Raw genomic sequence first — 14112 nt, 5'->3', positions numbered from 1 at the left:
TGATCTCATTTGAGCATATGATATGTGTGGGTGCAATGTGGCCTTCCTGTGTCAGACTCCTCCCCTTAGATGAGATCAACAAAACAGAGTAAATGATATTTTCCAATCTATTTTGGTTTTTTTTTTTTTTTTTTGCCATGCATGGTATTCATGGAAAATTGGATGGATGAATGGATGGATGGATGGATGGATGGATGGATGGATGGATGGATGGAGAAATAAATGGGGCACACTGCTATAGCCACATATATAAGAGAGCAAATAGAGGCTATTTCCTAACATTCACTGGTCAAGATGTTCCAGTCACCTCCAGCTCTTCCAGGCTACCTTGAGGCCTGAGAAAAGCAGTATCTCTGCTAGCCTGTCTCTTTCATTGAATACACATGAAGATTGTTTGTCTTGCGGTGTCTATAGTGTTCATACACCTGGTTTATCAGGCAAAACATCAAAAGGCAGAAGGGAAACCCATGGTTCTAAGAATTTCCTTCCTCAATCCCCCATACCCACACCCCTTCTCCTAATACTCCACAGGCCTGCTGTTCCCTACCTCTGGGACTTCTGGTAGAAAAGGAGAGACCTGCAGCTTAAAAGGAAAGCTGACCAAAATGTGTCCACAGGAGGTCTGTTAGTACATGGTAGTGGGCAATAACCAAGGTGTGTTATTGGCTCTTCAGACAGTTTTTCCAATTAGAGGGTAGTTTCTCACATCTTGCGCCATGGGACTTTTGGTTAGCTTAAACACTAAGCAGGACAAACTGACACATTAAGATCCATAAGGGAAATACTTCGCTAATAGCAATACGTGGGTAACTGATGCACTTCTCACTCCTTCAACATCTGATATGCTGGGCACTGTCCAAGGTCCTGGGACTAGAAAAAAGAAAGGAACTGATCTAACCAGATCTTACTGATATAGGTAGGTATATATCTGACATAGCAGAAGCTTCCATCTCACGATGTCCTAGAATCCAGCTTTTATTTTTCCAGTGTGATTTATGAACCAGAAATAAGAAGCAGATTAAACTAGAAGCTAATGCTCTAACATCAGCTTGAAAACCCTGGTCTTAACCCAAAAGGCTTTTATTGAGATTTACTTCATTCATCACTTGTATTCATAAGAGATTGAGTATCTTCTTTCTACCAGGTCTATGCCAGGAGCTAGGAATTCAGAGATAAACATGACCTGGCCCCTGGCCCTAGGAGTCTAGTAGATACAAGACTTATATGCCAACATGCAATGATAATCCAATGTTGTCTATGTCCTGGAACATTTAAATACAGGGAGAGCCCGGGAGACATGAAGAGAGGCTCTCAGAGGAATTGAAAAGGAATTGCTAAGGGAGGGGAGAAAGAGGAAGACTTTCTAGGAGGGGGAAGGAGTATGTGAAAAGGCACAAGGTCCTTCCACCATATGAAAGAACATCCTCTGTTCTTTGAGAGTGATTGAGAATCACTGAGTTCAGAGTATAGGATTGAGAAACAAAGACAGAGAAGGCAAAGGACCCAGAGAAGAAAATGGGTTGGGGAACAATTGGCTAAGGGGATTGGGGATAAGGCTAAGATAGAGTGGGGCCAGAAAGTTACAGCTGCCTGAAGAGGGCAGTATCCTCTACTAGTATATACTACATGAATGGGTAATTTTTGCCTTCTAAAACAGAAACTCAAACTCCCAGACCTATAGATGAGCAGCAGTGTTTTATAGCTATGAAATCTACTGCTATGTCTATGGCTATATTTAGCACATGCACATGCCAAGTTATGTCTTGTGTCTTTGCCCTCCAAGATGACCTGAATAAATGGTGGAGAACCAACATAGTTCAAGTGAGTGCTGGAAAAAATGCCCAAATGAGACCTGTCACCTCAAAACAATGGCAGCCAGCACTGTATACTGAATACATGTCCTATGAAATTCTGCTCTTATATTCAGTCTGTCATTTTGATCCCTGGAAAATGGCAGTCCCCAAAACAAGATGTCATCCATGCCCAAAATTTCTCTGAGCCTCCCCTGACCCAACATGCCTTGTCACTGGTCATAAGCCCAAGAGTTGAAGATGGGGTCAGAGGCCCTAGTGCATGCTGGTTTGGTGGGTAGAGGGGGGAATTCAGATTCTCCTGCCCCCTGTTTCAGAATTCTCCCATCCCAGGCCTTCCTCCACCTACTGAGAGATGTGAATTAATGAAATAGAGGATGAAAATAGGAACTCCTGAACATAATTTTTCACTGAATCAAATCCAGAGGGGAAAAAAGGACTGTGAGTAGCAAAGCCCCAGAGCATCAGATGTCTGAATGTTGTGGAGTGTGACAAAGCCCCTGAGGGGGACACTGCCCCAGATCCATGACTGCCACTCTCCCACCTCCTGGCACCTCTATCCCTCACAGACAGTTTGGACAGGTGGCAGCTTCTGGAGTGTTAGTCTGAGAGGTGCCATCGCTCCCAGCTCTGTAGCCTGTGTGTTTGAAGTGCTGAAGAGCTGACCTCCACCAGTGACTCAATGACAACAAGCCAGAGACGTCAATAAAACTCATTATAGGCGATAGCAGCCTTTAATGCAGGCATGTGGTTCAGAGAATTAATTCCTCCCACCCCTCCCAGGCAGCTTTGGTGAAATGAAAGTGGGGATTGACATTCTCACGAATTTCCTATTTCCTGCCTGTGTTTATCAGGAATCTAGGTCATGACGACTCCACTCATTCACGTCCTCACTGGTTTGTGCCTTAGGAGGGCAGAGCCCAACATGTGCAGGCCCCATCATTTCTTTTCCTTCTCTGGGCCTCTGCAGAAGAGAAAATGTCACAAGGACAATCACACTGACACTCTGGCCTCAGGTGACTTCAGCACCTAGTCAAGAGGCTGAGTCTGGGCTCTGATGGTGTTCACACTGGCTGTGGTTAGCAAGGGGATGATTCACATGACTGCCTAAGAGGAGTACCAGTTGTCCAGTGTCAGCCCAGAAATGCATTCCTGAATTTTACCTTTTCCTAGTGACCTCTGACGGTCACCTTAGGCTGTCACCATATCCTGACTGGTCATTCATAAGCAAAGCCCGGTCCTCACCTTTCTTCCCAGTCTCTCAATCATGAGTCAGGGAGTTTTCCTGATAAATGACACTAAGATTAGTACAAAATCATTTATATCAATGTGCCTAATCTAAAAACAATTTTTTATGAATTTATGAGATTGGAGCTTAACATTTTATTGAAAATAAACTGTTACATTTTTTAAAGAAAAAAATAATCACCTATGATCCCAGCCCCTTAACATTAATTTTAATTTCTCATTATTTGCCTTCAGTCTCTGTCCACAGGTAGACATTGTTCATAATTGTGATCTGCATGTAAATAATGTTCATTTCCCCTTTTTTATCAAATCTTCATAACTATCATACTGAATGTCTGGCTGAATAAATTTCTCTGCTAATTCATGATTTATTTAACGGTTCACCCAAATTGGGGAAGACATTTATTTAGTTCATATTATGTTCTTCAGGTGATGATGTATACAGCATTCACTTGCTTTCAATTTTCTAGGAATAATCCCAGGAATGGGATCCCAGGCTCTTAATATGGATTGCCTGACTGTTTTTTTTTTTTTTTTTAAAGATGATCCAATTTATGATGTCACCTATAGGGCCCATGACAAACAAAACACTCAAGAGAGATGTCAAATTTAATGGAGAAAATGTTTTTGTTTTATTAGTTTTGGTGAACTTTTTTTTTTTTTTTTTTAATATTATTGATCTTTACTGGGAGGGCAGGCCTGAATAGAGGCCTACAGTAGAAGTAATGAAGATGAGGAGAGAGGTAGTTTTACAGGGTAGCTCCCATTCCTGCCTCAGCATTCTTTCCTTTAATTGTCCCTATTTCTGGCAGAGTGAGGAGGCCATAAGAGTTTAAGATACCGTCTGGGCTCAGAGCAAGAGCCCCTCCCTCTTAATGAGGGGACAGCTGGAGGCAAGTTAGACACAGAGGAACCTCACAAGAACCCAAACAGCTAGATGTTTGATTGTGTCAGGAAAGGTATCCAGTTAATGCTAGGCCTTCATAGTTCCCCTGGCAAAGATTCTTTAGCCCATTTGAAATTCTGAAATCTGGAAGCATTGACTTTATCTCTGCCTTCCCTCTTTCTCGGTCATTCTTGCTGTGAGTTACTGGTCAAAGGCAAATCCCCTGACAAATGTTAGGCAAAGAATGATGTGGAAAGATCTACCTTCCTAAGAAATTACACAATATTTGTGTTTTGTAACAATGCAGTGCGAGTTACACAATATTTGTGTGTTGTAACAATGCAATGTGGGTTCACTTGGCCCCTTCCCTCCAGATTAGGAGCTTTTAGGGTGTTGAGATGAGCCATGACTCTCATCTTCCAAAGGTTGTATCCTGCTGACTGCTCAAACCAAAGAACAATCATTGTACCCAATAATGTACAGCACATAATTTGAGAAGTCTATTAAAACGTACGTTAGACATGACCCTGAATGTCTCAGCCAATGTCATACAGCTACAATGAAAGGACAGTGTCACTTAGTCCTTGGCCCTTTGGGTCTGACTCATACCTGCATTCAGTAGACGCTCACCAATGAATGAATGTAGCATTGGGCCCTTGATTCTCCTTTCTATTCTTCAGCCTCTAGATAATATCTAAGTTTTATGTAGCCTTTGCTGTATAGAACTTCAGAGATCAAAGGACCTAAAGATAATGAGTTGACTCGCAAGCCTCATTGGCTCCCATGTAGCTTCCATGTTTTAGGAAGTTCATACCCCTATGGACATTGGTGGTGATCAAAGATAGAACAGCCCTTAACTCCTGGAAGGGAGATGCTGAAGAAAGAAGAGTGGCATGGCTTTGGAGTTATATGGCTTTGGACAATCATTTCCTTCTCCAAGCTCCTTCCCATCAAAGAGGAACACTCAGACTTGCTACAAGGACTATCTTGAGAATTAAATGATCTGGTTATATAGACTTCCCCGGAATAGAAGGACATGTTCTGTGAACAAAACAAAACAAACAAAAAATACTCCTTCCTCCCATCAGCTCACCACTGCCCCTCATGTCTACATATTCTATGTTCAGTCCACAGCCATTTTTAACCGCAGAACAATGTTCCCATTTTCCTTAAGACGGTGTTTTCTCTGATCCCTTGTAGGAGGTGCTTGAACTTGCTTTCTCCATCTTGTATGACTCAAACTGCCAGCTGAACTTCATAGCTCCTGACAAGCACGAGGTAAGGGTCTCACTGGGGTTAATTTGTGAGACAGTGTCACTTTTTTTCTTCTAAAAAACAAGCCAGAGAGAAGTATTGGAAAGAAATTTCATTTCAAAAAAGCCTGCCTAAGAAAAATCATAGACAAAGGATTTAGAATAGAATGGAAACTCCTTTTAAAACTGCCAGTTATAACAGGTTCAACCTCTTACTGTCTTGACCAAGAGTTCATGGTAAAGAAAGAATGTACAAATGCTTCACACTCAGCAAGGGCATAACTGTCAACCCTGAGGAAGAATCGGCCCTGATGAAGCTTTGGTTTTCATTGAGAATTAAAATTTTAGTCAGGATCTTCCCAAGATAAACTTGTCTCTGTTCTTTAAAACATTTGATGAAGTAGGTTTTCTTCCATGTTTCTTTAAGTTATTTTAAGAGATTTGGGGCTGTCTCTGCTGTTGGAATTTTATTTTTGAGATGGTTCTATTCCTTTTTGACATCTTGTTATATGTATAATTTGTTTTTCTTCTTGAAGCATGCCTGTCAGCTATATTTAAAATATTTAGCATAGATCTAGGAAAATGTATTTGTAAGGTGAAATAGCATCTATGGTTGATGTAACTCGTTCTCTTGTAAACGAGAACCTAACATTATGCTTGAAACTCTTATTTTTAGATGATACCATTCAAATTTTTGTTTTGCATGTGGTTGCATAAACAGCTTTTAGAAAAGAAGGGAGCATTTTAATAGAATCTGACTTTTGTTTCCCATTTCCCCTAGGAGACTCTGCTCATTTAGAAGTTATTCAGTATCTGCTTTTCACTGGTTTTAAAGCTTTTGAATAAAATTGTACATCCCAAAGAGAGAGAGGAAAGATTAGATGCAAATCCTGCATTTAGAATGGTGCTTAAATGTAATTCTGTGTTACTTGACATTTAGTTTGCAAAAGGGTATGACTTTGTCTTCATCTTTCTGAAAATAGATACTGAGGCCTACCGTTTCTCTTTTTAAATAAAATTGCTGTTACACGCAGGCAGGCCACCATATTTAAGAGGTATACGGCTGTATGGCAAACTATTTAGAAAGTAGAACTGTGGATGTTATTTAAATCTGGGCAAGGCTGTTTTCTCCAGTGTGCGTTCATTCCAGATAAGGATAAATGTTCTCAGACTGCCAAATTTTTATTTGTCACTGCCACTTTTTATTGATATAGTGAAGAGGAAAATGCCATATACCTGTGAATACTTTTAATTTCCTTGGATCTCTTTCATATGTATTACCTCGATTTGCATAATCACTCAATAAAATAGGAAGTTCTGTTACAGATAATCTTCATTTATCAAATAAGGAGAAAGACCTCTGAAAACCAAATACTTCAACATTTAGTAAAGATAATAGTAATTGCAACTAGCCTGGATTCCTCTGTGCCAGTAACCATTCCATGTCTTATGTACTTCACCTAATCTTCATCATACTGCTGAGAGAAACAAACTATTATTATGCCCATTTGATAAAGGAGGGAAACGAGTCACAAAGAGGTTAAGACTCTTGTCCAAGGTCAAACAAGTGGTAAGTAATAGAGCTGGAATTCCAACCGTGGAGCCTTGCTTCAGAAACCCGGTCTCCTTGGCCCCAATACCATGTATACAGCATGGGAGGCAGGAAACAGGATCCAACCTCCCTACTTCCTGCCAGTGCCTGCCCCCCAGTGTCAGCAGTTAATCACGTCAGGGCCAAAGTGACGCCATCTATACCTGAACCCAGTTGCCTCCCCTCTAGATTCTTAGCAAAGCAAATCCAGATACATCAGTTGCTTGTAAATATTCCCGTGTACATCTCTAAATAATGGCATCCCTTTGAAACCAACTACAATACCAATGATCACACCCGATTTTTTTAACATTTTGATACCAGCAAGGGTAGTCAGTTTTCAGACTTCTCCACTTGTCTCCTTGGTGTGTTTTATTTCTTTGATACTTGGTTCAAATCAGAATCCAAATAAGATCCATGCATAGCAATTGGTCAACATGTTTCTTCAGTTTCCTTGAGATCATAGGTTCCTCTTTCCTGCTCTCTCTCTCTCTCTCTCTCTCTCCCTCCCTTGGGAGCATCTGCTTGTGCTTTTTTTTCTCCTTGCAATTTATTCATTGAAAAAAAAAAAAAACAGGTCATCTGTCTGGTGACCTTGCTGAGAGTCTAAGATTTTGCTGATTATAATTATGTGTATTAGTTTACTGTGGCCACTGTCACAAATTACCACGAATTTAGTGGCTTAAAACAACATAAATGTATTACCTTACAATTCCAGAGGTCAGAAGTCTAATGCAGGCCTTTTCCAGGCTAAAATCAAAGTACTGGCAGGGCTGAATTCCTTTCTGGAGGATCTAGGGGAAAATCCGTTTCCTCGCCCTTTGCACTGCTAGAGGCCACAAGGCATCCCGTGGCCACGGTGTACATTCATCCAACAGTGGCGATTGAATCTCCACACCGCCTCATTCCACCCTCCTCCTCCATAGTTGAAACTCCCTCTCTTTCCCTTCTGTCACTCACTCCTAGCCTGTTTCCCTCTTCCACTTTTAAGCACCCTTGTGATCACATTAGTCCCACCTGGACAATCCCAGATGACCTTCCTGTTTGCAGGTCAGCTGATTAGCAATTTAAATTCCCTTTGCCATGCACCCTAACATACTCCCAGGCCCCAGGGATTAGGACACGATCTCCTTTAAAAGGAGGGAATTCTTCTGCCTACCGCCACCTGCGCTTTATTTCGCATGGTTTTCTGTCTCCCATATTTCCTATTAAGTGGCAATTAGAGGATTAATCTAATGGAGGCCCAACTTTAAGCAACAGTGGTGTTGTATTCTTCCGTGGTGTCTGGTTTTCTCTCTTTGGGGGATGTTAGCAGCCACTGATGATTATTGCCCAGATCCTTGGCCCCATTCGACATTGAAAAGATTGATATCTCAGTTTTATCATTTCTTCTTCATTTATTAGTGGGAAACTGGCCTCATCTTTGCAGTTACACAATTTATATGTAATGGGCAGAATAAATATTTGATTCTCTTTGTCAGTCTTCAAAGTCATGCGCATCTTCCAAGTGAGAACAATGAGGTGGTTTTGGTGTTTGAGTATCATTATGAAGTAATGGATTTAAAAATATTTGTGTTTTAGTGGGTTGCAGTATCTAAACTGTTCTATCTAGGGGGATCCCTGAGTGGCTCAGCAGTTTAGCACCTGCCTTTGGCCCAGGGCATGATCCTGGAGACCCAGGATCAAGTCACATATCAGGCTCCCTACAGGGAGCCTGCTTCTCCCTCTGCCTGTGTCTCTGCCTCTCTCTCTCTATGTCTCTCATGAATAAATAAATAAAATATTTTTAAAAATAAATAAATAAACTGTCCTATCTAGAGAAAGTAGGAGCATCTTCTGGTTGGCTTCTGAGTCCTATTGACATGATACCAGATGTCTTTGACAATATGCAGTCACATTCTACTATGACAAAATATTCCAGGCTCATCTTGCATGTTTCGTGAATTTTCTCTGGGGAGCCTTGGTCCCTTTTGGTAGAAAATGGTATTTAGCAACTAGAATCTGGGCATTAGGTGTGCTTACTATTACTTGGTTAGTCATTATGTTTAGTTTTTTTATGGACAAAGCTAGGAGTTAACATCATTTCTTTAAAGACAAAATACATTCAAAGTTCATTTTGATACTGCCAACTCAGATTCAGGAATACAGAGTTTTTATTTATTGGTTGGTGTACTTTTTAATGAAATTTTCTGCACCTGCTGTTTCTCAAAAGAAAGGCACCACGAAAGTGTTCCTGTGGGTTAAATTAATCTGTACTAGGAAGCTGGCCAGGCCTGGAATGGCTATACAAAAAACAGTAATCCAGTACTAAGGGATTTACAATGAAACAGCGTTTGAGCTGGAAGAGACCTCAGAGGGCATGGAGTTCAGTGGTCCCCATATCTGGAAGTATATCAGAGTTATCTGGAGGCTTTTATAAGTAAAATTTACTCAACCCACAATCTGCAAGATCAGGATCTCCAGGGTAGAACCTTAGTATCTATCTTTATGAAGGTTATTTATGTGGAAACAAGTGTTTAGATGAGTTCAGAATCTGTCTAACATATTCATGAGGACATTAATATTTCCAGATGTCTGTTAGCATTCAACTGATGTTTAAATGGGTTATATGCTTTGGCAGAGATCACACAAACAAGGCAAAGTTCTACACTTCAGGGCTGTACTACTCAGATATATACCCTCATAATATACTCATGGTGCATCCCCTCAGCTTAAAAAGTGGTGCCACTGATGTGCATCATGGTGAGATTTCCAGATCATTGTGACTTATGATTTGTAAAGTACTTGCAGTCCTGTAATACATTTTATTTTAAGATCTGCTATTATATTCTGGAACCTAATCCAGGTAACCATCGTACAAAGATCAGACTAAGTACAGGGCCTGGAATTGTAATGTGGCCCAGTGAGGGCAGGAGAGGGGGGAATCTAGGGCACATTCCAGAAAGAAGACTAGTCTGACAGTAAGAGCAGAGCAAATGCTATCACAGAGGTCCTATATAGGACTAGGATATCCTAAAAGGTAAGCAGATCACAGCATCTAGAATGCAGGCAATTTTCTTAGATGCTGACAGCAGAAGCTACTTCTGACACCAGGTACTATGGCTCTGATACCCTCATAACCCAGGTTACAGCTTCTCGGAGGGGAAATGACAAGAGCAAAGTGGGTCCTGAGATAAACAAGGTACATTTTCTTTCCTCGAGGAATTCATTGTCTCCTGGAGAAACAAAGGCATGGTCAGTTTTAATGAGAAAGGAAGAACCAAATTCTTAGCTGGGGGCTCTGGAGGACTTTCCAAGTTGGGCGACGCCCCTAGGAACCAGGTTTCCCAGACCCAGAGGAGAAAAAAAAACCTGGAAACTAGAGACTCAGAGAAAAGAGAGAGGGAGGTAGCCCACCTCCCATGAAGATCAACCAATAATTGTAGCCTTGTTCACCAGACATTGGGCAGCAAAACATTATTTCCTAGCCCTTTTGCTGAGAAATGCCAAGGCGGAACTACCATTGGTAATACTCCTCGGGGTGGGAGTGGCTTGTCATCATGAGTGTTAGAATCAGATTGGAGAGGCAGAAATTAGCCACTAAACCAGGAACCATGCTTGGAGTCAGGAAAGAAGCAAGCTTGACCTAATGCTGAGTCTAGGCGTGTTGGGATATAGCCTACCAATTGCTTAAAATCAGACTCATAGGTAGGATGTTAGAGGTTTGTGAGGTCATGCAGAACTCGGATCTTTTTGCTGTTACATAAGAAGGTATTATTTGCACAGAAGAGTGCAGGCACTAGAGTCAGATTGCCTGAGTTCAAATCCCACCCACTCCCCAAGCCACCAAGTTCCTTGGTTTCTCGGTGCCTTGGTCCTCTTATCTGCAAAACAGAGAGGAAAACACAAGTGTCAACTTTATTAAATGATGCTATAGGCAGAGCACATAGCACGCAGCCTAGCGCACATTGAGTAATCATCGTTAACCACTGTCACCATTCTTGTCGTGAGTAGTTACCCTTGTCATCTCCTTTTCCACCAGTACTGTATCTGGACGGACGGACTGAATGCGCTGCTGGGGAAGGATATGATGAGTGAGCTGACCCGGAATGATTTGGACACCCTGCTCAGCATGGAAATCAAGCTCCGCCTCCTTGACCTGGAAAACATTCAGATCCCTGACGCACCTCCACCCATCCCCAAGGAGCCCAGCAACTATGACTTCGTCTATGACTGTAACTGAAGTGGCCGGGCCCGGAAGCGCCCCCTCCAAAACTGGAAAATCTAGCTAATGGGAGAGAAGAATGAAAACACACCCACGCCTTGGAACCCTCTCGCGGTAAAGAGAAGCTGTGGGTCAACACTCTCTTTGGCCTCGCCTCTACCCCCAACATTCTTCTGCCCCTCCCTGGCATCTTGCTCACTGCCCTGATTCTGTTTCTAGACTCCATTGCTTTAGGTCACTTCCCACTGCTGCAGTCTACTGGTGGGAGCAGAGCAAAACCCACCGCCAGGAAGAGAGCCAAAGGGGCCCTTCCATCCTAACCCCCAGCAGGCATATCCTCCCTCCCTGGAGGGTGCAAGCCAGTAGCACCAGACTGCCCCAAAACCTGCCCATCAGACCGAAGGGAGTGTCCCAATGCTTGTGTCTGGAAGAAACAGCCTAGCTGCTGGAGAAAACCAAACACCACCTCCTTATTCCCTTTCTCTCTAGAGTCCGCTCACACCACCAGTTCCATGTGAATTGAAATCCGCTTTCCAGTCCCTTCTTTACTCCATGCAGGCCTTTGCCTTGTGCTGTTCTGCTCTGGTTCCAAGAGCAGCAGCAGCAGCCTCGTTCTAGCTGTGGCCGGCACCGGGTCTCCCGGACACAGTCCCAGGTCCCATGCCCACTCCACGTCTGCACTGTGACCGTGGCCAACCTTCTTTCCTCGCCAGCTAGTCTTGGGTGTCCTCTCTCTGCCCCAACCCACACCTGCCTTCTTCATGCCTCACACCCTTCCAGCCCCTTAGCTGAAAGCACAATTGGTGAAATCAGTCGTCATCCCCATCTCTAATATACTAAACCTAAATGCCTCTGTGGCAGGCGGCCCCTCTCTACGGGTTTGGTGTTACCTTCTCCTGGGGGTTCTGCTACAACACAGGCTCCGCAGGATGGTCAAGCTGTCAGACATCCAAGTTTACATCATTGTAATTATTACAAGTATTGACAATTTGCAAGGGTTTGGGGTTGGTTGTTTTGTTTTGTTTTGCTTTGTTTTTGTACAAAAGAGTCTAACATTTTTTTGCCAAACAGATATATATTTAATGAAAAGAAGAGATACATAAATGTGTGTACTTTCAAGGTTTTTTTTTTTAATTATTTTAATCCTAAACATCTTCCTGAGAATAACATTCCCTTATACATGCTGTGGAATAAAATTAATTGTGATGAGTTGCTGTTTTGATTTGGTGACTTAGGGACTTGCTGCTCAGTCATTAGCGTCACTTGTGAGCTTGTCAGACACATCTTTGGCCCTACCCCAGACCCGCAGAATCAGGTGATCCGCATGCACATTAACTCTTGAGAAGCCTGGCCTTAGGGGACTCAACCATTGCCCGGTCACCATACACTCAGAGCATCAGTAAAGAACGTTACTTCTAAAGACCATCTCAACTCATGGAGAAGATTTTCACGTAGTGAAAGACCTACTATGTGAAAATCTGACCATGTATATTACACTGTCACCTCCTAACTGGGACTCTCCTCTTTTCTTTTTTTCTTCCTTACCATTTTATAATGTACAGAACTGACCAAATTAAACACATCACACTTTGAGGGAGCACATTTAGCAATAAAAAAGAATGCAAACCCATAGACCAGGAATAAATTAAGTCAAAGCTAAATAAATCTAACTATGAATTAATAAGATATGGGTCAGAGCCCAGCAAAAGATTTTTCTGAGGTCAGTTCCATTGGAGGAGTATCTGGATCGTAAATTCTGAGGGCTGCAAGGGATGTCAGAAAGGTCCAAGCATGCAAATTAAGCATGGTTGCAGCACAAGCCACTCTGGACTCACCACAGAAGTGTTAGATGCCTTCAGGTCACTGCTCTTTACCGTCATCAAAATGTGCAATTACAGATTGACTTGAGTGGAGATGACATGGTCCAGAGCCCTCCATAAATTGCAGGGAAAAAATCCTTTATAATCCATATGAATTCACAGGCGATTATGCTTCCCATCAGAGCACTCACACCTGACTGTCAAGTCAATGCATCCTTTATCATTAAGTTTTAATGACGTTAACCCATATGTCCTCCTTGTCGGGAGTGCTTATTGATCTACCCACCATCATGATGCAATGACAAATGTTAGGTAAAAGAAAGTAGACAGTCATACTGGTTTTTACTTCAGAGTTCCAAATCTGTCCATGAAAGGGAAACTCTTTCTATCAAGGTATCTGAGGTCCTAATACTCTAGGTTTAGGAGACTGATCTGTCCTATAACCCTTTGGGGAAGAACCAGCCTCTCTCTCTTTCAGCACTCATGCTTTGGTGCATTAAATGGAAATTAACCCTGTCCAGACTATGAAGAGAGCATTCTCCTACCCCTCCTTAGACCCTCTGTCTACAGACAGGTGAGATCTGGAGAGTGTGACATCATTTCTTCATTTTGCAGCAATGTGGTGCAGGCTTGCTGTCCATATTTGGACAGCTCATCTTGTATGTCTCAGCTGCCAAGGCTTCCGTGAGCCTTCCTTCAAGCCTGGGTGAATCTGGAAAGCCAAGGAAGCAGTGAAGTAGGAAGTTGATTTTGGTCTTATTTTTTTTAAGATTTTATTTATTTATTCATGATAGAGAGAGGCAGAGACACAGGCAGAGGGAGAAGCAGGCTCCATGCCGGGAGCCCGACGCAGGACTCGATCCTGGGACTCCAGGATCGCGCCCTGGGCCAAAAGCAGGCAACAAACCGCTGAGACACCCAGGGATCCCCAGGAAGTTGACTTTGTCATCAGATCTACGCTGCATTCTCCAATCCAGCTTTACCTGAAATAAAACTGATCATTGCATTTGAATCTGCTATTTTCATTCCTGTCTAGTTTCTTATTCAGAACCCATAGAGGGGAGGGTAATGTAACTGCCCCCCCTCAAACTCAACTACTTATAAGGTAAGAAAATCTAACAGTCACTGCAAAGGAAAAAACGCCAGGCTGAATGCTTCTTGAGTCTATTTGCAAATCCATCCTAAACCACCTCCAAATAAAGCATGTCCTAGCACCTGCTCTTACAATGAACTCAGCAGGTGTCCCAATGATGGACATGCCTTTCATCTATCTTCTGTAGTTATGTAATATTTTACAAT

The 14112-nt window shown here is 42.4% G+C and overlaps 1 protein-coding gene across 7 annotated transcripts in view; it reads left to right on the top strand.

The window, feature by feature from the left end:
• Positions 1 to 12202, top strand: part of ELMO1 (engulfment and cell motility 1) — a 526001-nt gene extending 513799 nt beyond the window's left edge. For all 7 annotated transcript variants that reach the window (XM_025464640.3, XM_049093811.1, XM_049093813.1 and 4 more), the window contains 2 exons: positions 5146 to 5223; positions 10811 to 12202. In XM_025464640.3, coding sequence (XP_025320425.1) covers positions 5146 to 5223; positions 10811 to 11011 — 279 coding nt within the window. In that variant the 3' untranslated portion in view covers positions 11012 to 12202. The remainder of the gene's footprint in view (positions 1 to 5145; positions 5224 to 10810) is intronic.
• The last annotated feature ends 1910 nt before the right edge of the window (positions 12203 to 14112 follow it).

This window comes from Canis lupus, chromosome 14, assembly GCF_003254725.2.
Source record: "Canis lupus dingo isolate Sandy chromosome 14, ASM325472v2, whole genome shotgun sequence".
NCBI classification, from domain to species: Eukaryota; Metazoa; Chordata; class Mammalia; order Carnivora; family Canidae; genus Canis; species Canis lupus.
The sequence above is the reverse complement of the archived record's forward strand: the minus strand, read 5'-3'. Positions and strand labels throughout refer to the sequence as shown.